Source organism: Dermacentor albipictus, chromosome 1, assembly GCF_038994185.2.
Source record: "Dermacentor albipictus isolate Rhodes 1998 colony chromosome 1, USDA_Dalb.pri_finalv2, whole genome shotgun sequence".
Taxonomy (NCBI): Eukaryota; Metazoa; Arthropoda; class Arachnida; order Ixodida; family Ixodidae; genus Dermacentor; species Dermacentor albipictus.
In genome coordinates, this window is record NC_091821.1 from 156,791,262 (window position 1) to 156,812,085 (window position 20,824).

Below are 20,824 nucleotides of genomic sequence, written 5' to 3' on the forward strand. Positions count from 1 at the left end.
ACACGCTCACTCTTTAGTTTCCAGTAGTCAGTCAGTGTGACGTACGTGATTTAAAAGATAAAAAAAAGAACGATACGCATTTCCGCAATACGCAAATATAGTGACAGAGTTGCTCGTGCCGATGACAACGCCAACGGAGAGAATAGGCGCCGCAATTCTGGCAGACAAGCCGGAACCACAGCCAGAAGTGAGCGCTGCTGCGAGGCTCGTTCCGTTTGCCGCTGGCGTGTTTTGTTCGTTTTGTGATTCGGCCGCTGGTCGGCGTAAGAAGTTTCCAATCTGCGTCCTGGGGTGGTGAGAAACAAAGCCACTATCAGCGGTCGGCGCGGCCGAGACGAACAATACAAGCGATCGCCGTCAGATAACCCTGCGTGCCCACGACGACGACGGTGGACGGGAGCCGCTCACTGAGCGCACAGCAATGCGACGGGCGGGAGCCACGGCTGAGGACGGCATACGGTTCCGCTTCAAGCAGCAGTACACGCCAGGTGAGAGCGCGCGCCCCGGGCGCCGGCCGTGAACGTGCGAAGCAGTGCTCGCCAGCGCCGCTTCGCAACGTCTCAGGCTCGGGACTTCGCGTTCCCATGTTGTCTTGGGCGTGCGCCAACATTTTAGCGCCGCCGGGTCTGCTCTTCGGATACGTATGCTGGTCTTTCAAGCTCATGTCATCCTTAGCTTTGCAACACGAGACAACACTGGCGTGCTTTGTGTACTACATAGCCTCAGCTCGGATTCTGCGTTGCCGTGGTCTTTAGTCGCGGCTGCTTTTGTCCAGCCCAAGCTGCTTATGGCAGCTTTTAGCCCAAGAGGACGTTTCTAGTGTATACTAGAAGAATTAATAAAGTTAAAGTTGAGCGAGAGAGTTACACTTTGGTCGTATTCATCCAGCTCGTAAAGTGCAACAGGTTCTGTCTTTCCTTCCTGAATAGCACGCGCAAGCTACCCTCTTGTATCGTGGTGTAGTCCTTAAGAACGCAAATGTGCACACGCCTCCTACAACGTAACCACAATGGGCTAACTGAATTTTGTGTTGGTGCTGCTCGCCGTAAAGTGGTCTGTTGCAAGCGCGTGCAAGCTATGTGCAAGCTATGTCTAATGCTACCGGCGGCTTTTTAAGAGAGTGGCCCTCAGTCGCGTCATCCAGACGCTTCCTGGATAAGTAGTGCGGCGCGCAGGCACTGCCAAGCCAAGTAACTGCCCACGCCCCGTAGTCGCGAATAAACGTTCCTGTCTAGAAAGCTTTGAGCGGTCCACTGCGAAGCAATGAACGGGATATTTTTGCGGTGCTTCTTGGCACGAGGGAGAATGCTTGTGAGCAGTGGACGTCTACGCAGATGTTCTGCGCAGATGCTGTGCTATTACCCTTTCTGTGCAGCGCCGCGCTCGGGTGCTCCGACGAAAAGCATCTGTACGGACTTGAGCACCAACGAATTTGTCGCTGGAGCTTCGCGGACGCGGTTACATTCGAGACCACCGCTAGGGAACAGCTTCGCTCCAAAGATGAAAAATAATCTCGCGGGACTACGTGAGAGACAAGGGACGAAGATATCTTTGTTTGCTTTTGTCTGTGTCGTCCTCGCTCCTTCACATAATCCACTTAGTCATTTTCACAGTACTAGGCGCGGCCTGTTTCAAACCAGCTCGTGGTCCCGCAGCGATGCGATTAGCGCTTTTCTTTCTCCAAGTGTTGCAATATACTTTGTCAAGGAACCAGACGTATATAAGCGAAATTGCAGTTCGTAAAAGAAACCTATGATATGCCTATTGTTTCTGCAGAGACTGCTAAAAATGTCAAGTCACTGCTGTAGAGAATATTTCTTCTGAGGCATGCGATTCACGCCGGCAGGCATTAGGAAGTACCTTGTCACTGATGGCGTAGTTATTACGTGATATTCACTGCCATTGTTTTTTTTTCTTTCTTTCTTTTTTTTAACTTTCGGGTTCGCGTTTCACTCGGTGGTTCAGTGGTTATGGCGCTCCGCTATATATACAGCAGCACGATATTGCAGGTTTAATTCCCGGCCGCGGTGGCCGCAGTTGGGTGCTGGCGGAATCCACAAATGTTTGTGCGCTTTGGTGCACGTCAAAGATCCCCCAGATGGTCAACATATTCCATCCCATCACTGCACCGTCCCTCATAATCCACTGTGCAGCTACGGTGCGCTATAAACTCAGCACTTTGAATTGTTTACACTCGAATCCCGGCCACAGCGGCCGCATTTCGATGGGGGTGAAATGCGAAAACACCCGTGTGCTTAGATTTAGGTGCACGTTAAAGAACCCCCAGGTGGTCAAAATTTCCGGAGTCCTCCACTACGGCGTGCCTCATAATCCGAAAGTGGTTTTGGCACGTAAAACCCCAAATATTATTATTATATTAACTAACGCAGCTCGTCCGCAGGCTTGAATGGCGTACGTGTTACAGAAGAGATTCTCTGCTCCACGCTTAGGAAATTTTTGGCAGTCCGCGGAAACATCCAGCGTTTGCTGAAAGGCGGGGAGGTCGGCCTGAGCTCGTGCTAACTTTGCACAGGGCAAGGAAGAAGAGAGTTCTTGGTTAGAGACGATGACGACACTGACAGTAAAATTTTGCAGATCAAGTGATTCAGCGGTAAGGGCTATATTCCACTCGACTTTCTTTTCGCGGACTGTTCGACACGGCAGCCTGGCATCAGAGCCCATCGTGGGTGTCCTGCAGCGCTCGCTCGCGGGTTTGAAATGTGTAAATTGTTTATACGCGTTCGCTTGAGCGGCACGCGATGTCCCGTGCACCCACGAAGTGCTTCGCTCTACTTTGCTCCTCGTAGCCCAGCCGTTGCTTTTGTGCGTGAAACTGCTCATTCAGCTGCTGTTTGATTATTGCGCTGTCTATCCGGAGGGCTCTGTCAAGGTTAATGACTGATTCCATTATTGCACCGTGACCTACAAACCGAGATATGAGAACTTCACCGGAGAACATAACAAAATGCCACCATTTCTTTTTTTAAACCTTGCATATCTCATACCGCGTCTCGACCGACGATAACTAGGGCTGATATAGTGTCATCACACGTTTGCAATGCATGTCATCGGCAGCTCAGTTTGTTGCACCGAGGGTGGCTGGAACAAAGCACCGCTCAACCTCTTGCGCATTTCGCGAGTGTCTTGAAGGGTTTGCATATTGCCGGAGCACCACACATACGCGAGCAGCTTGAGCAGGCAAATGCGGTGCTTAAAACAGGTGGTACTACTGCCAAACGTCTCGCGCTATTATGAATTTTTTCCTATGCGCTGTCTCCACGGCTGTGGCGCATAAAGAGGCTCTGGGTTATACGGTTACTGCTACATTCTCTTAGCCTACAAAAGCATTACTTCGAGCACAAGGTGTAGTTTATATTGACACCGAAAGTGATTTAACGCAAAATAACTGCTAAGGGTGCTACTATCGCTGCGCCACTTTAGCAGTTCGTGAACGGAGCTATTCTTGAAGTGAAAGAAGCGTGACAAAAAGTGCAAAAAAAAAAACGTAGAGAGCAAGAGAATGCAGAGGACGAAGATTGTCGTGCACAAGAGCTTCATTTTCTCGTGCGTTCTGGCTGCGCACGGAACGGATTTTTCCATCTCCCGTGTTCGTGCTCTTTCTCTGCGACGTCACTAACGTCACTGTGTAGCCCCGATCAGCCAAATTGATAAACTGCTGCGTGGTATGGCTACATGTCAGCGATGTAGCCCCGCATACGTGTCTTCGCAGCGTCTTCTACAAAATGATGGCGACGCTCGCTTTGCTTTCCTTGTCTCGTTTCGAGAGCTTTTGCCACTCATAAAGGCCTCACGTGGGCGCCAGTTCATGTAGCTCACGTATGTGCGTTGCGAGAACGGGTCATTTCTCATCGCACAAACCCTACCGTGTGAAAAATCAGGTGTTTTCAATATAATCTACGTAAGTCGCTTAGCTCTGCATCAAGGTGACGTATTTCATTGGAGGAAAACGCCAGAAAGGCTAGTCTAAATACCCAATGGTTATCCTGCGCTGAAGTAAGAGGGTAAAAAGAGCTTAATAGGAGAAACAAAAAGCGGGGGTAAAGGTGATTCGGTTGAGTTTCTACACATTTGGGGCCTTCTTTTGCCCTTCGATCTCTAGTCATTCGGAACAGCGGTATACACTGGCGGCTGCTACGAAAAAAGCCCCGAGGTCATCCGTCTGAAAATTTCTTGTTACTTTTTGACAGCGCAGCAATCGGAATTGCGCATTTCCTCACACGAGCGTACAACGCAGCCATTTCAATGATACCGTGTGTACGCACATACGCGCACACAGAAAAATAAACCTACAGTAGGCCACGTAATATGTAGCGCGCATGCCGAAACGGGTATCTCTGTATTAGACGTGCCCATCGAGTATGCTTCAATAATCAGCTTTGCAAAGCGTCATGATGTCGAGGCCTGTTAAGCTAAACTCGGGTATCTGCTACGGCACCGTCGGCAGTATATTAGGTTCGCACAAATTCGCGCCGATGTGGCTGAGCAGCGTATGCAGCTGCTCAGAGCGTGGTTACGCGTGCCGTCCTTTCGATATTGAGAACGCCGATAAGGCCGATAAAGCGTACAATGCAGCGCGCTAGTAGCATATTGAAACGCGACGTCGAGCGTATGCGCTCGGAGCAGCTGGAAACGGACGACTTCTTCGTAGGTAATTATTTGTCCAATTATTGTTGTTTGCCGTTTCCTACCATGGAGCGCTCGTTGGTTATGGCCGCACAGTGTGAGCGGACGTTGAATGGCAACAGTTACGCATCCCGGCGATAGTTCGTGGCCTCGCCCTTGTGTCGACTCTTGCAGTCGTCGCTGCTGCGATAGCGGGCGCGGCCCATTCGCATATGGCTGGAGGTCAAGAGCCCTTCAGGCAAGCCCGCAAACCGTACAGCAAGCTTACGTGCTTGCTATACGTGCAGCCCTGCATTTGTTTCTCGCTGTTTCGTTTCTTCCCTTAATTTTAAGGCTATGGTGTCTTTTAAAACTCCAACAAAATTAGCAGAATGGGTACCCAGGCCAAAGCAGCCGTTTCGGTTAAAAGGGATGTCTAAAATATAAGCCTCCGAAAAAAAATAGAGAATGAAAGCAAAGGGAGGTTAACCAGATGAGAAAACGGAACTTTCCGCATACGCTATAAGGGATGAGATCGGACTGCTTCGTCAACAGTTTTATTTATTTTTCGTTAAAAGTGCGCTGGCGTAACTGTTACGTGTCGACTATCGACCAACTTTCAGGGCTTCTTGCAAAGGTTTTCTTTCCTCGCACTGATACTGACACAATCGCTGCGCTTACTTTTCATCTTTTTTTTTTAGAGCAGAGGAAGCAAGAGGCGGACGCTATCCTCCAGAAGTACCCACAACGTATTCCTGTAAGTACCGCTGCAATAAAATAAACACTGCTCGTTGCACCTCTGAACACAGCGTCTTTGAGGAAGCGCGTGACCAGTGCTGCTATCCTTAGCTGTTGCACGCAAGCATTGTGTAGCGGGGCCAGTATGGCACTGCTGGAGTTTCGCAACAGACATAGAGGGTACGGAAGAGTATAGCCTCAATTTCTTCTTGGCATATTGACCTGCTCAGAGTCAGCTGTGGCCAGGCCCAAGAACGTTCGAAATGAATTGTATATGCTTGTGCAACGTCTAAGGCGGCGAACTTCATTTTCGCGAATTTCCAGCTGTTCGGAATTCGTACGTGTGGTTGGCGTGACCTAAAGTACGACGTATTGCGACTTCTCTATGCATAGACATGAAAGGGTACATCAAAACGGACGAAACAAAAGTAAGCTGACCTTTAGTGACACCCCGCGCTTTTAGGCCCGAACGCTATTAGCCAGAGGGAAAATACAAACATGCCTTTGACCATGAGGTATCTTCGTCGGCTTGGTGAAGCTATCCTCCTAACTCTTCCTCGGCTAATCACGAGCTTGAAATCTCGATCATGCACTGGCTTGCCCAGAACTTCGTTTCGAAAGCGCTTAGGAAGGCTGATCGTGTCGTCTGCATATGACTGAAGCTAGAAAGAAAAAAGCTTTCCGCACCCGTTTTTTTTTAAACTTGTCTCGGAACATCCCAATGATTCGGTAAGCTTACTGTGAAGACGTAACAGGGCGGCTGATCATTTCTTCAATGAAACTGCAGCTCTCAGCATGTTTCTAGCATAAGGAAGTTGTGAAAGCTTCTGGTCCTTTGGTAAGTGCCTGTTGATTCACCTGGGGGCACCACATTTATCATGAAAAGTATACAATAGTGATACCTATATGTAGTTTACGCTAGTATATACGTAGCCACACAAATTGCTGCGCCCATGGACACTTGCATCACTGCGGAACGGCCAGCTGAATGTGATTTGCAGAAGTATCTTCGTTTCCGCAGGAACCGTGCTCGATTAGGCGGTATATCCTGCTGGCCGCTTTCCCAGGTTTAGATGATGCGGTCGGTGGTGTCGGCTGTGACGCGTTTGTCCGCCACCTGGGCTGTGAGGCGCGTTTGTCTCCGTGGTCTGCTGCAGGTCTTTTGTTTATGTGCCGCTTCGCCTACGATACGTTGCAAATACGCTTTGCAATTTTCTTTTCGAGAAAATTGCAAAGGATGCGCAGGAAAAAACAAATATTGGCAATCGCGCGTCTGTTAGGTGCGTTAAAGTTCCAATTAAAAAGAAGGCGAGAACGTTTTCGCCAATACCCTGACGAACTTCATGCACAATCGGCCGCAAAAGTTCTGGCGCTATCTGTCAAGACATAAAAACCACATAGTTCAAATTGAAATCGCGGGATCTCTCACACATGATGCACACGCTATTGTTAGCGCTTTCGATGCTCATTTCCAATCTGTGTTCACAGGCTCTTCCCGTCCAAGCGACATTTCGTTTGCATCTGATTCACTGATACCCGCTGTTATGAGCCAGGTATACTGAACCTGCTCTTGAACATTCACGCACACAAAAAAAACGTCCGGGCCTGATAACATTTCCAATTCGTTTCTAAAACTATATGCTGCCCAACTAGCTCCGTTCTTACACAGGATTTTTATGGTGTCGCTTCAAGCAGCTGCATTATCTTCAGACTGGCTCGTTGCAAAAGCAATCCCGATTCTCAAAGGTGGCAATAGGTTGCATGTAGACACATACTGATCGATTTCTCTAACAAGCTGCTGCTGCTGTAAATTAATGGAGCTTATTAACAAATCCAATATTAGTTAGAAAGCAATAACTTGATATACCCAAAACAGCATGGTTTCAGGAAGGGTATTTCTACGATAACACAGCTATCGTAAATTTCTCATGACTTCGCAGAGATAATCGATTCCGGGTTTCAAGGAGGCGCCATATTCGTAGATTTCTCCAAAGCCTTCGATCGCGTACCTCACTGAACTGATTGAAAAACTAATTGGCATTGAATCTAACACTGTTGCATGGATAGCCTCTTATCTCTCACTCAGATCACAATATGTATCGGTAAACACTGCTGAGTCTGAGAGCCTTGAGGTTTTTTCTGGTCAGTCACAAGGGTCCGTGCTGGGGCCATTGCTGTTTCTTGTGTACATCGACATCCCATCATGTGTAGAGCCTAACGTAACAGTAAGTCTTTTCGCAGGTGATTGTGTTGGCTACACAACTGTACGGTCCCTGGACGATCAAATTAAACTAAACACCTTATAAACAGAATAACCAGCTTTTCAAATTGGTATGAAAGGTGAATGAAGTTCAACATCAGTAAAACATGCACCACTTTCACACATAAAAAGGTACCTGACATATTCACGTACAATATAAGGGGCACAGCAACAATAAGATCAGATATTGTAAAATATTTGGGTGTGACATTCTCGAGCTCCCTCAAATGGGACACTCACATTGATAACACATGTGCAAAGGCATTCAGGCCACTCAATTTCTTGCGTCAAAAATTGGCTACAGCACCATCCCATCTCAAATTAACTGCGTATAAAAACCCTCGTTCAGCCGATACTCGAGTATGCCAGCGTCACTGCTTTACGTGAACAAGCAGACATCCCGACTGTAATATCAGGACGGCGTATAGCTGCCATCAAGTTTGTTGTCCTTCTTTATCACGGGGGGCATAAACATAGACAATTACAAAGTACGTCAGGCCACCTTTCCAACATTCTGAAAGAACAAATCATAAGTGCATAATACATTTTTCTGCGCACTGCAGTACTTTTAAATATTCATTTTTTTCCCTTCTGCAATTGAAGCCTGGAACCATTTGCCAGAAGTAGTTGCGCATGTTGACTCTATCGAAAAATTTCAAATCAAAATACGTGCACTTTTCTACGAGTCGGTCTGCTTGCAGTTTAGTGCTCTGCTACAACGTTGTGCTGCGCAACTGTTTTGATTGTTCACCACCACGCCTGCACTTTTCGCAGCTCTTCCCCCTTGCCTGTATTATCTGCCTTTCACTGTTTTCTTTGATCTGTTCGATGTGTTTGCATCTTATTTGTTTGCATAGTAATAATTACTGCATTTCATTGCTTTCTCCTGTTTTGGCCCACAAGGTTTTGTTTTGCTTGTGACCCACTCCTGTATGAGCTTGTAAAAGCTTACAGCATTCCTAAATAAATAAAAACAAAGGGTATCGAAAAAGACGTCGTCTACAGCACATGAATGATGAACGCCCATCGATTGCAGGCCGGGCTATTTGCTTACTTAAATAATCGTATAGTATTCGATGCCTTTTGCAGAAATTTTCTTCTCGAAGCGACGAGGATTCCGAACACTTTTCCTTTTTTGCTGTAGCCTTTCATACAGGGCATCAAGTTGCTGATGCGGAGCTTTTTGTTCTGTAGTGCGCCGAAAGCCAAGTCCAACTTGTCCTTGTCTCATAGAGAAGCGGGACCATATGCGCCGTGCTTTCCAAACATGCTTGTCCGCCCAACAAAGCCTTGTGGGTTTTGCAGTATCATATACGTATACGATATCGCGAACTCGCAGTATTCTGTATGTCTTTGGGAGGGCAGATCTAGTGTTTCGTGATTTCTGGTAATACTGTGCAGTTGGGTAGATTTTGTGGCTGTAAACAACTCGCATATGGATTGCGAATCGGCGCAGTCCACGGCTCCGAGCCTTGCGCGAAAGCGGGCCCAGCCTCTTCCTCTCTCCCCCAGGTGATCGTCGAGCGGGCACCCAACTCGCACGTTCCTTCCATAGACAAGCAGAAGTTCCTGGTGCCCAATGACATCACGGTGGCGCAGTTTATGTGGATCGTGCGCAAGCGCATCCATCTCTCGCCGGAGAAGGCACTCTTCGTCTTCGTTGGCCGGCTTATGCCCCAATCTAGGTGAGCTTCCTTTCGTTTCGAGCTTGATTGCGGGTGCCCTGGCGACGTTTCTCGGCAGCGCCGTTTCACAGCGGCACAAGTACAGGCGAGGAAGCTGTCGATTAAGCCATAAATATGTTGTTTACATTCACGCCGCGAACGAGTTGCTATGCACGTGTTGAATGCGAGTCGTTCGTCTGTGTTTCACTGTGAACAGCTATAAGTTGCATAATCTCGACTCGAGGCAGATGCAGGGCCTCCATCAGATGTAATGTTCGGCTTCGAGTAAAGCTTTTTGTACAAGATCACCCTCTACGTGCGTGGTTATAAGAGTTTGCAGTGTGGCTAGAAATCTTTAGCGCTATCACCTATAGCTACAGAATCAAGGGCCCAGCTGCACACGCGCTGGCTGAATTGCGCTGGAGGTGCATAGCTACTGCACCGGGCCGGCGCAGTAACAGGCGCGATATTCTAAAACAATTCAACGGTTGTAATTTTATGCACTAACTATGCACACACGTTATTTCGTTCTAGTTAATCTCTTTAGACGACCGCAGTGATGTGCCTTCGTCTATACCGGGCAGCATAGACCTCGCCACTTTCCACTTTGTAAATGGCGAAAGGACAAATGAGTACTGAGCAAGATCATATCAAAATCTAATTTTCTGGTAATGCCTTTCTGAAGGCTAAGAAAGGAATTTAAAGAAACTTGCGCACTTAATCTAGAAGCTCAGGGTGTCTACCAAGCTAGCGTTTTCAAGTTCCCTGAGTTTTCCAGGTTTTCCCCGAGTGCCTTTGCAATATTTCCTGAGTGACACAGAACTTTGTTTTATGTCAAGACGGGTTGACACCATGTCGCCCGATGCTGTCACTCTAGTAAGCATGTTAAAAAATGACTTAGTCCAGTTTGAATAATGAGTAGTGTCTGTTTTATTCATAAAGAAGAAAGGGGTTAGGAAAATGCACAGCGAATAAAATATCTTCGATAAAAATGGTAAAACCCATTCAAAATGGAGTCGAACAATTTCAAATACGTATAAAAATATGCATACAAAAGCAAATGTTATCGAATATGAGCTCTTTATCAACTGATGGCAAGCTAATTGGTATGAGGCCCGAACTTTGTCACAAGTGAGATTCTCTCTCAGCAGCGCACAATCTCGTCTCAGCCTGCGCCCACCTCAGTGTTGCCTTTCACTACTTTAAAGAGCTTATTTTGGTTTGGCTGAGGGACATTTGCATCTCAGCGTCAGCCAACACTTTGTTATTAAAGCGAAGCTGTATATGGCTAGTCGATTCGTCCGTCCGTCTGTCGGTCGCCTGTACGCCGCACTCCTCCGGCGCAACCCCAAGCGCATGCACGAAAAAGATTCGCGCGATTAGCCAACCCACCTAGATGGCACAAGACATGTTTACTCCGATTTGTGACGTCGCCATATATCTGGCCCGAAATTCCAATTGACAAGGCTGGCGGGATGAAAGCGGTGAAAATCACCGTTGCCTATTACTCGGGAGCATCCCCATAAATTCTGTGGCAGCAACACCATCTAGATAGCACAAGGCCTATTCACTACGTCATGCTACTGGCCCAGAGATTTCATTGCCAAGGCTGGCGTGACGAAAGCGGCGACGTCAAAATCACTGTTGCCTACTCGGGAGCATCCCCATTGTATTTTGGCAGTCGGTCCACTATCATGACATGACGGATCGGAGTGAACAGGCCTTGTGCTATCTAGGCGGTGTTGATGGCAGTCGGGCCAGGTAACATAACGTCACGGATCGGAGTGAAAAGGCCTTGTGCCATCTAGGTAGTGGTGGAGTAGCTGCGCCAGTATTCACGGCGTTGCTCTCCGTCTCAGCCTAGAGCGCACGCAGCAGCCTCTCTGGCTCCGAAATGGGTAGACCACGCGTCATACGTACTCCTTAGGAGCAGGAAGCTTTCGATCAGCAACACTGGGAACGAGCTCGTCTAAGCCGTGCCGATGCTGCAGCCCGGACACAAGAACAGGCTCGTGCAGCCGAACGCAAGCAGCAGCTGCGTACCGAGGATCCGGCAGCCTACCAAGCCGTCGTTTAATGAACTGTCGGAATTAACCTAGTGATAAACACCGCGGCCGTACATTTCAGCTTCGCTGGTTAACCACCTGTAAGGAGTGCCTGGCGGTGACTTTTTTTTTTTTTTTAGCTCAAGCTCCTTCAAAGAAGCGGCGGCACGCTTACTTTCCCGTTCATTCCTCAATGCGTCATTCCTCAGTCCTTTCTGTTCTCGTCCTCCTTCCGCCGCGTGTTCGCCCTACGGATCATTTGAAGCATCCTCTTGGTCAGTTGTACAGTGAGCGTCCGGTTTTTTGGACTTCCTAGGGGCCGCCAAAGCGTCCGAAAAAAATAATGCATGTCTCTTAGTGCCCTTAGAAGCTCAAATCGCCACAGGCACGTGCGAACAATCTCTGAAGGCCTGGCAGTACTCGTATTAGGCATATCGGTGCTCGCACTGTGACAGGAGACGGTGGGTGCGCGCGTGTGTAATTAAGGAATACTTACTGTGTTCCGTGACCATTACCCCTTCTTACGCTTGTTAAGCTTCACCGCATAACATTGTTGTACTGAGGTAAAGCTAAAATTCTGGAACCAGTATTATGCAACGCGCCATGTTTTCCGAGCTTCGAAACCAACCGTGAGGATTACAAAAGCGGAGTCGGTGCCATTGCTGACAGCGGCGAAATCTTTCAATGGAAAGCATGGTACCGAACGGCAGGAAGCGTGGTAGCGAACGTCAAAGCAGCTAGGCCTAGCGTTGCCGTGGTGGTGGCTCTGCCAGCGGATTTGCGTGCGAGAGCGCCGGTTCGAGGCGGCGAGATAAGCAAAATGGCGGCGGTGGTGGCTTTGATTAATGCTGTTTTAGACCTGCGATCAAGGCAAAAAGTCCGGAAAATGGGATGGCGAAGGGTTTTTACGTCCGAAATTTCAGAAATTCTTATACATTGACTCTATGGGGTATGTGGTGGTGCCGCGAAGCCATCCGAATTATCGGGCGTCCGAAAAATCGGTCGTTGGCTATACACTGGCAACTCCTCCAACCGACGACACGGCGTCAGACGATTCGTTACGATTCCTGTCTGTTACTCGAGCCATCATTAACGCGACTTTCGTTCCCTCCCTTTCAGTAAAATTATAGCTAATTTTCCCCGATAGAAGCACAGTCCCCGAGTTTTCCCTGAGTATTTGCATACTATTCAAAATCCCTGAGCATTGTTTTCCCAGTTGGTAGACACCCTGAAAGTGCGCTTAATCGGTGGCCGTCCTGAAACTGACACGAGCAACTCTTATGCATGCGGTTCGCGACTACTTGTTCAAAGCACACTGCTAGCCTGCTAGTGTTTGGAGAATAACGTTCCCCTTTTCCACGCAAGCTCGTTACTCGCAAGTTTTCCTGCGCTGGAGCGTCGTTTGAATCCGTAAAGTTCGAAGCGTGCGCACATACGCGTGTGCGTACATAACAGCATAAACGCGCGTGCGATATACACTGGCGTGCATGGCCACAGGAATAGGAGCGCATTCTTAGTCTATAAATGACATTTCACAAGCTACTTCGAGAAGGAACATTGCATGAAATATAGGTCCTTTAATACCCCGTCTCCTACGTTAGCGCCCGATCACTCCCACCGGAAAGGCTGTGACGCCAGAAAAGTGGTTGTAGCGTATGTACATTCACTATTGCCGGACAGAGCAACAGCTGACTCGCGCCGCACTGCCTCCACCCCCTACTTAGCGCATCGCTCCTGCAGTAAAGGTTAACGCGGCGCATATAGTCTCGTGGCCTATTCCGATTCTGCAGAGTCTGTTCGTAAGTGTTTCCGGCCAAGTGTGCTCGTCGTTGACTGCAATTCTCGTTGCCCGCAGCCTCAGCATGGGAGACCTATACGCCACGTACCACGACGAAGACGGCTTCCTCTACCTCGCCTACAGCGGCGAAAACACGTTCGGCGGCCTACGCTCCGGAGCAAGTGTGCCCCTACAGACTTGAACCGTCGTGCCTGCGTGCCTCGTAGCGCGCTGCTCGTCTCTATGGTTCGCGGTGCACAATCGGCGGCCGCCTCCATTTTAAAACAATACTCCCGCTTACTCTTCTGGGGCGGCTCTTTTTTCTTTCTCTCTTTTTTTAAACTCTCGTGTCGTCGGGGCCCCTTGCGCATCCCCTGCACAACGACATCAAAAATGGCAGCTTCCCGCATATAAAATGAGCTCTTAATGTACGTGCTTGCGGGTTTCCATTGCTGCGTGTCGCGCAAGCACGAGGAAATGACCGCGAAGTGTTTACAACCGCGCCTAACAGCTCCTACCTCGGTGCTCTCAGTGCTGTATTTAAACTTTGACCAGTCCAGTCGGTTGGCAAGCTTGAACGTTTAGGCTATCAGCTGGCTCCAGATTGCACCAGGCGAAACTATGTTCCAGACTTTCGGTCACCATTCCTTTCAAAGCATCCGTGGCTCCGCAAATTTTTTTTTTTTCGCCCGCACGGAAGAGCGCGCGCGCCATATTCAGTGTTAGGTGCTCATTTTAAGCTTATGTCGCGTACGCAGCGTCTGATTTTTTGAATGCATCGTTTCCGTTCTGCCTTTGCGAACACGTGCGCTATAGATTCAAATGTGCTGTACCATGTGTCCCGTCTGCCACTTTCTGCACCACCATGAAAATCAGTATTAAAACACCCGCAAAACACTGGCGATCAGTGCTGAATGAATCTTGGCTAAACAAAAGTTCTCACAAATGACAGAAAAGATCTGGGCTAGATTTTTAGGGGGGTTTTTTTCAACTATATGAACAGAAGTGCAGGGTTCGATTCCGTCTGCTCATTTTTCTTTCGAGCGCGTTGTCATTCATGCAATGGTTTTAATGTGAATACTCGAAAAGGCTTCAACTTTTGTTCACCTTTGTTTCGGATGTGAATGGTGCTTGAGAAATAAAGAATGCGACCAGCCCAAAAAGTCTGCATGAGCAACAAGTCATTCACTGCGATTTTGTTGTCTTACTTACTTATTGCCGATTCTTTTTCACCTTTCGGGGCTGCCATTGCTTGGCACTCATTGGCCATGACTGGCCCTTGCGCCATGAAACACATCATCGCGTGCAGCGTAGATTCAGTAACGTACCGTGGAAACATTGAGCACTTGTCTTCGACATGAAAGCTGAATTCCCAATTACTTGCAAAAAAGAAGGCGCGGAGTCGCGCTGTGCAAGACATTGGACTCGACTTCCTAAACATTTAGTTCACGAAACCTTGTTTGTAAAAAAATCTACAAAGCGTGCCCATTAGTCTCCTGGGATCAGGACAAGCGATACGCAGCTCGAGAGCAATGCTTCGGAGAAAAACGACGCCGAAAAGTCGCCACTGGGAGCGGCAGATAAAATTTCGCCGACTCGACTGTAGTTGGCGTCTGGGTAACGCGAAGCATTCATGATTTGCAGAGAATGGTTGTTTGATGTAACTAACTTCTCTAGGGGACGGTTGTGAAGAGATTGTAGTGTTTCCATTTATAACAAGAAAGCATGTTATATTGAAAGCCAGCAAAAACCCAGTGGCACTTACGCTGTGGCACATTCTGCACTGCCATCCCCGGGATCGGCCCACGGAAATCACGAGGCTCGCCCGCCATAATGCGACTGTACTGCTGGAGGAATGGCTTGGAAATAAATCTGAGGATATCTCCCGGTTACCCGCCGCGATACCTTAGTTGCTATGGCGCCTCGCCTGTGAGCACGAGATTATGGGTTCGATTCCACGCTGCGGAGGCTTCAATCTTTACCGCTTCGAATGTTCTCAAGTTTGTTACGCACGGCTGAAAGACGGGAAAGCCCGAAATATAAATTTTCACTGAAGCTCTTGACAAGGTTTTTTTCCCTTTCTCCCGTGCTGTTCCAGGTGTTCTGAGCAGCATGTATACCTCAATCAGTGATGCTAAGAACCAACGTCGATTATTTGCAGACCATTTTTGTGCACCGAAAGCAGGTGATATGCATTCGCCAGCAAATCCGAAAGATTCGGTACACAGGTCGAACCTCGGCGTGATGTGACGCATAAACATTTGTGAAATTTCAGGGAGAGCCATAATTATCTGCGTACGGCAGGAGGTCGACAAATTCGCATTGCTGACAGAAATTTGTGATAATTTCGGCCTCAGTTTTTGTTGATGTGGGATATTTCCTGCCAAACATGATCGCTGCAGAAATCATTAGCACACAAAGGACAACACCTCGTTTGAACTTCGTCACGCCCTTCGTCGCGTGGCGTTTCCATACGCAGCAGCGGGGCTGCCTTTTCTGCGCTACTGGCGCACTCGGCTGTCTACGTTGCCTGGACTTAGAGTTCAAACTTGCTCAATCTCTCGAATTATATACGATATTAAATACTAAAAAAATGGGGTCGATTAAAATCTGACTGCCTCCAGCTTTACCATTAAACTGCCTAAAAGGATCTGATAAGAAGGTTAACGAATTTTCTTTATTTAGTACTCCGAAACTCGCGTCATCAGCGGTGAAGTAATGCCCGCGTCTCGCCTAAAAACTCTTCTGCCCAAAAGCGACGTTTTCTACGCTCGTTGTATGCTCGGTCTGTTTAGGTGCCTAGCAGTGACAAAAAAAGACAACGTAATTTGATTACTTAACAAGTCATAGATAATGTTCCGTACATTTTCTTTTTTTTTTTTTTGCTAAAGAACAAATACGCTTTGCGGCCTCTTATATCTTCACCGCGTTGGCTCCTGTAATTTCAATTGTTCGAGTAAAGTGCCCCCCGTAGTTGACGAGCGAAATTATTTGAGGAAAAATCAGGCAAGCAAATCGGCCATTCATTTGGTCTCGCTTCTCAATAGCACAAACTATTTTACTCGCAATTTCAGCTTTTGAAGTTTTTTTTTTTAATTCGTGACCTGTGCATATAACCACCCGATCCTTGGCCCATCCCCCATAGGGGCTACGAGCAATGTTCTAAAGGCAAATCATCATAAAAATTATGGTTTTCACTACGGCAGAATTCCGCTGTCACAGTAAATGAGTGCAGCGCCAAAGGACAGTGGCGTAGCCATAAATTTCGTTCGGGCGGAGGGGGGGGCTCGTTCACATTGCAGCTCGGCCTCCTCCTCGTAGAAGTTGTCAGCGGATCAAATACATAACTACATTATCATTGCCAAAGATGCTGCAAACGAATTCTTTAACGCTACGGACCCTCAAGACAAGTAAAATTTGTATTTTCTCATAAAAGAACATACTCGTATGTCCCAAAAAATTGTGCCCGAAATAAATATCAATTCCATGTTTTTTTGTCTATTTAATAATTAATGGAAATATTACACGAACTTCACTATATCAGTTTGAAACCAGCAAAGTTGCGCCTGCCGCTGATATGAAAAAATGTAAAGGTCACGAAATGAACAAGAGGGGACAAATATTTTAATGGAACTTCGTCACTCAATAACCTTGTTTACATTTTCGTACATATGCAGCGACCAGGGGAAAATCTCAATGACGCTGTCCTTTGTCACAATGTATTGCGCAGGAGCACGTGTCAGCGGTCGTGTATTGTAATTGCACCGAAATCATAGTCGCAACAGAGAGCACATATAAAAAGCAGGAGTAATGCAAAATATAGGACGGCGAGTCAAATGAAAGTCCGATGCGAATATATGACAAACAGGTTATTTTATTTAAAAGTAGTCTCCATGAGCATTTAGACATTCGTCTCACTGACTAACGAGTCGCGTGACTCCCGCCTCGTAAAACTCCCTTGGGTTGCTGCTACAAATAAGACTGACTGCTTCACTTCATCGTCCGACACAAATCTGGTTGCCTTGAGCTGTTTTTTAAAATGCTCCAAAATGCTGAAGTCGCAAGGCGACAGGTCTGGGTTGTATGGCGGATGTTGCAGCTTTTTCCCACTTGAACTTTGCCAGTTTTGTATTAGCCACATCAGTGTCTTAGGGACAGCATTGTCGTAGCCTTAAGGTGTCACCTTAAGGGATAAGAAAAGAGCAGATTGGTTGAGGGAACAAACGCGAGTTAATGACATCGTAGTTGAAATCAAGAAAAAGAAATGGGCATGGGCAGGACATGTAATGAGGAGGGAAGATAACCGATGGTCATTAAGGGTTGCGGACTGGATTCCAAGAGAAGGGAAGCGTGGCAGGGGGGGCAGAAAGTTAGGTGGGCGGATGAGATTAAGTTTGCAGGAACAACATGGCCACAATTAGCGCATGACCGGGGTAGTGGAGAAATATTGGAGAGGCCTTTGCCCTGCAGTGGGCGTAGCCAGGCTGATGATGATGATGATTGTCGTAGAGCAAGATGACCCCACTCCTCAATTTTCCACGTCGTTTGTTCTTGATTGCGACACGCAGCCGAACCAGCATTTCGCTGTATCGGAAACGATTTACAGTCTCTCCAGGTTTGGCAAATTCGATCAGTAATGGCTCCTCACTATCGAAAAAGACAAGTCAACAACACCTTTCCGGCGGAAATGACGGCCTTTGCTTTCTTTAGGGGTGGTGAATTCGAATGTTTCCACTGAGTTTTGCCGTCGTGTTTCAGGCTCGTAGTAGTGGCACCATGATTCGTCCCCGGTGACAATTGCAGACAAGAAGTCGTCGCCCTTCTTGTGATACCGGATCAGATGAGTCAAGGCAGCGCCGAACCTCTCCGCCTTCTGGCGGTGGCTCGAAATCTTGGGTATCCATTGCGCACACAGGAGTCGATAATCGAGATGTTCATGAATTATGGTGTGACCCGAACCGCGACTGATGTTCACACGTGCTGGCAATTCATCGATGCTTATCGTCCGTTCTTGTCTAATCAGCTCATCAGCCTTTGCAATTGTGTTGAGGCCGATTCCACGGTTGCTTTGGCCCGGTCTTGCTTCGTCTTTGCAACTTTCACGTCCTTCTTTGAACCGTTTGCTCGAACGCTTCACAGTGGCCAATGAAATGCTATGTTCAACGTACTGTTCGGGTTGGCGTCTGGCACCACGTGCAGAGAAGAACTTTCTCTCACCCGACCTTCTTCCACCAGGCCTCGTCGAAATGAAGCGTGACTTCCTAATTCGCCACGACCGTTTCGAGTGTCTGCCGGAAGCCCCGCAGTGTACAGGCCTCTTTTGTGTGTGTATGTGTGTGTGGGTGTGCGAGTTTAGAAAGGCCCGTTCCTCGAATTGGACCTAGAGGTGAACTTCCACGAACCCACAACGCGCAGAAGAGACGGACAGGCGTCTACAATTCCAGGAGGCGTGACGACCTCCTCTCTGCAGCAAGCTCGGTATAACCAGAGGAGGCGGGGCCATGTTTCTGTGCCGGTCACGTGACGTCGACGGAAGCAAGATCCCGCCCACGATTGTAGAGAGCCTATTTAGAGGGCTCCGAAATGTACTTTTAAACACTTCATGTTCTTCTCATTTTGTTTCATTTACCTTTGAATAAACCGTGCAAGTTTCGCACTAGAAATCGTCTCGCCCTTGCTTGGTCGCCATGGTCTACCGGATGCCTGCAGCCCGCCGACAACGCCACACTACCCAATAAGTAACATTGGTCGAGCTTCGATAGGCAGGCGCCGCTACTTCTCGGCAGCAGTACGATACGCTACCCTGGAGTGCGCAACAGTACACGGCAGCCATACGGGAAACACCTTTGGGAAACACCTTCAGCTATCAGATACCGCACGACACCACACTGTTCAACTTTGGGAGTGTCCATTATGTCACGTAACCATGTTCAACCCAGTGCACGAGAGCATCAAAGAACCTTTATCATCACACCTGCGCGTCCCTTTTACAGCGAAGCTGTATACCTCTACCATCCAAGGAAATTTTCGTACCGTTGTAAGCAAAAAAACTCCCCATACGTGGGCCAATCCCGGAGATAGTGCATTCCGGGCTGACCCGTGGCGGAGGTTAAGCAGGCGTTAAACACTTCCCATATATGGGCCGATCCCGAAGTTAGAGCAATGGCAGGCCGACCCGCGGCGGAGTTGAAGCAGGCGTTAAGCACTTCCCGTACGTGGGCCGATCCCGAAGATAGTGCAAAGCCGGGCCGACCCGCGGCGGAGGTGAAACAGGCGTTAAGAATTCCCCATACGTGGCCCGATCCCGACGATAGTGCAATGCCGGGCCGACGTACCTGCGGCGGAGGTGCAGTTCGCCATTAAGGGGCCCACATACACAGCCTCGCTGGTCATCCTTCTTAACAGGGTAAAATGGCACTGAGTTTTTTGTAAATGAGAGGACCCTGTGTGCTACGCGCATGCCTCGCAGATAATGAACCGAACCATTATTGCGCGGGGTGGGTAGGCCCACTTTCATTTGACTCGCCCTCGTATATCAGAAATGCGAAGATACATTGAAATATACAAATGCGAAGATACAGCTTGATAAAGGGCAAAAAAGTGTCACTGGAAACAAAGTTTACTGCACGTATACACAAAACCTCGCAACAACATATTTAAATATACGTATAAGTCTCCAATGAACCTACGTATCTGAAAAAAGTCACAATATATAATTCGTCAAACTAGGCAAATGAACATGTTTCGCAACCACAGATTCACAGACCACAGCCTCCCGCCTATCCACTCCCTTTGATGTATCGCGCGTGACGTAAGGCGGCGTGCTTCTCGCTATTCTCCCTTGCGCACACAAGAATGAGCCACCATCGTCGGCTCACCCATGCCACCCCCAAGACTCCTTACGCTTTCACTCGCACATGCAGCGTGCGGCGCGCGGTCACGATGTGATCGCCCTTAGACTTTATACGAAACATGAGGGCGACAGCGACGCCAGGAATGCGCCTGGAGTGTCCATATAATTGCTATCGTAATAATATAATAAGAGTATCCGGCAAGTGAAGCGTCCCGTGGCCCATTACTTTCCGCAAAAGAAGAAGCAATAAAATCGAACTTTCACTATGCGGCAATTTCCTGCGCCACAATAATGTCTTCTTCTTTTTCTTCTTTTTTTTTGTGGGGCGGGGGCACAGAAATGAAAAAAAAACGCGAACGAAAGCATACTGACCACAATCGAATGCCTACTTTGGGCACCTAATGTGGCTACCGAAGGAATATCGAAGAAAACGTGAGACGCTTGGTCCACAGAGAACCATACACATACTGTTCGATATCCTACACCGGCGAGACAAAATTTTCCGGAGAGGTTGCGCTGAAGCGAACACGTTGTAATCCTTCGCGTCCCCGCAGTGATGACGGCGAGCGACCATGCATTGTTCCTTTTTCTCGTCTGCTAGCCGGAAAGCGTCCAAAACTCTGCCAGGCGAAAATCCACTCGGCCAGAGAAAAACGAACGCGCATCGAAGTGCGCGCGCGCCCGGTGGTCGGGGCAACACGAGAAAAACGCATGCGCTCTAGCTGGTTCCGGCAGCCCGCGGGTAGCGAGAAAAAAAACAAGAGGCTCAATGTGTCCTCGCGAATAAAAGTCAAAGTAGAAAAATGAATGAGAACGTAGTTACCTTTGCTGGCTTTAGTGTCTTGACATGGATGCTTTGGCGCA

General features: G+C 48.2%; 1 protein-coding gene across 2 annotated transcripts; it reads left to right on the forward strand.

Annotated features, from left to right (window-relative positions):
* Positions 1-126: 126 nt before the first annotated feature.
* Positions 127-14,291, forward strand: LOC135916566 (gamma-aminobutyric acid receptor-associated protein-like 2). Of its 2 annotated transcripts, none has more exons than XM_065449991.2 (4): positions 127-488; positions 5,330-5,380; positions 9,078-9,306; positions 13,186-14,291. In XM_065449991.2, the coding sequence occupies exons 1-4, from the start codon at positions 422-424 to the stop codon at positions 13,307-13,309; spliced, it is 471 nt and encodes a 156-aa protein (XP_065306063.1). In that variant the 5' UTR covers positions 127-421; the 3' UTR covers positions 13,310-14,291. The 2 variants fall into 2 exon arrangements, with proteins under 2 accessions (XP_065306063.1, XP_065306064.1); XM_065449992.2 differs by having other exon boundaries at positions 146-488; positions 5,325-5,380; positions 9,134-9,306.
* Positions 14,292-20,824: the final 6,533 nt, after the last annotated feature.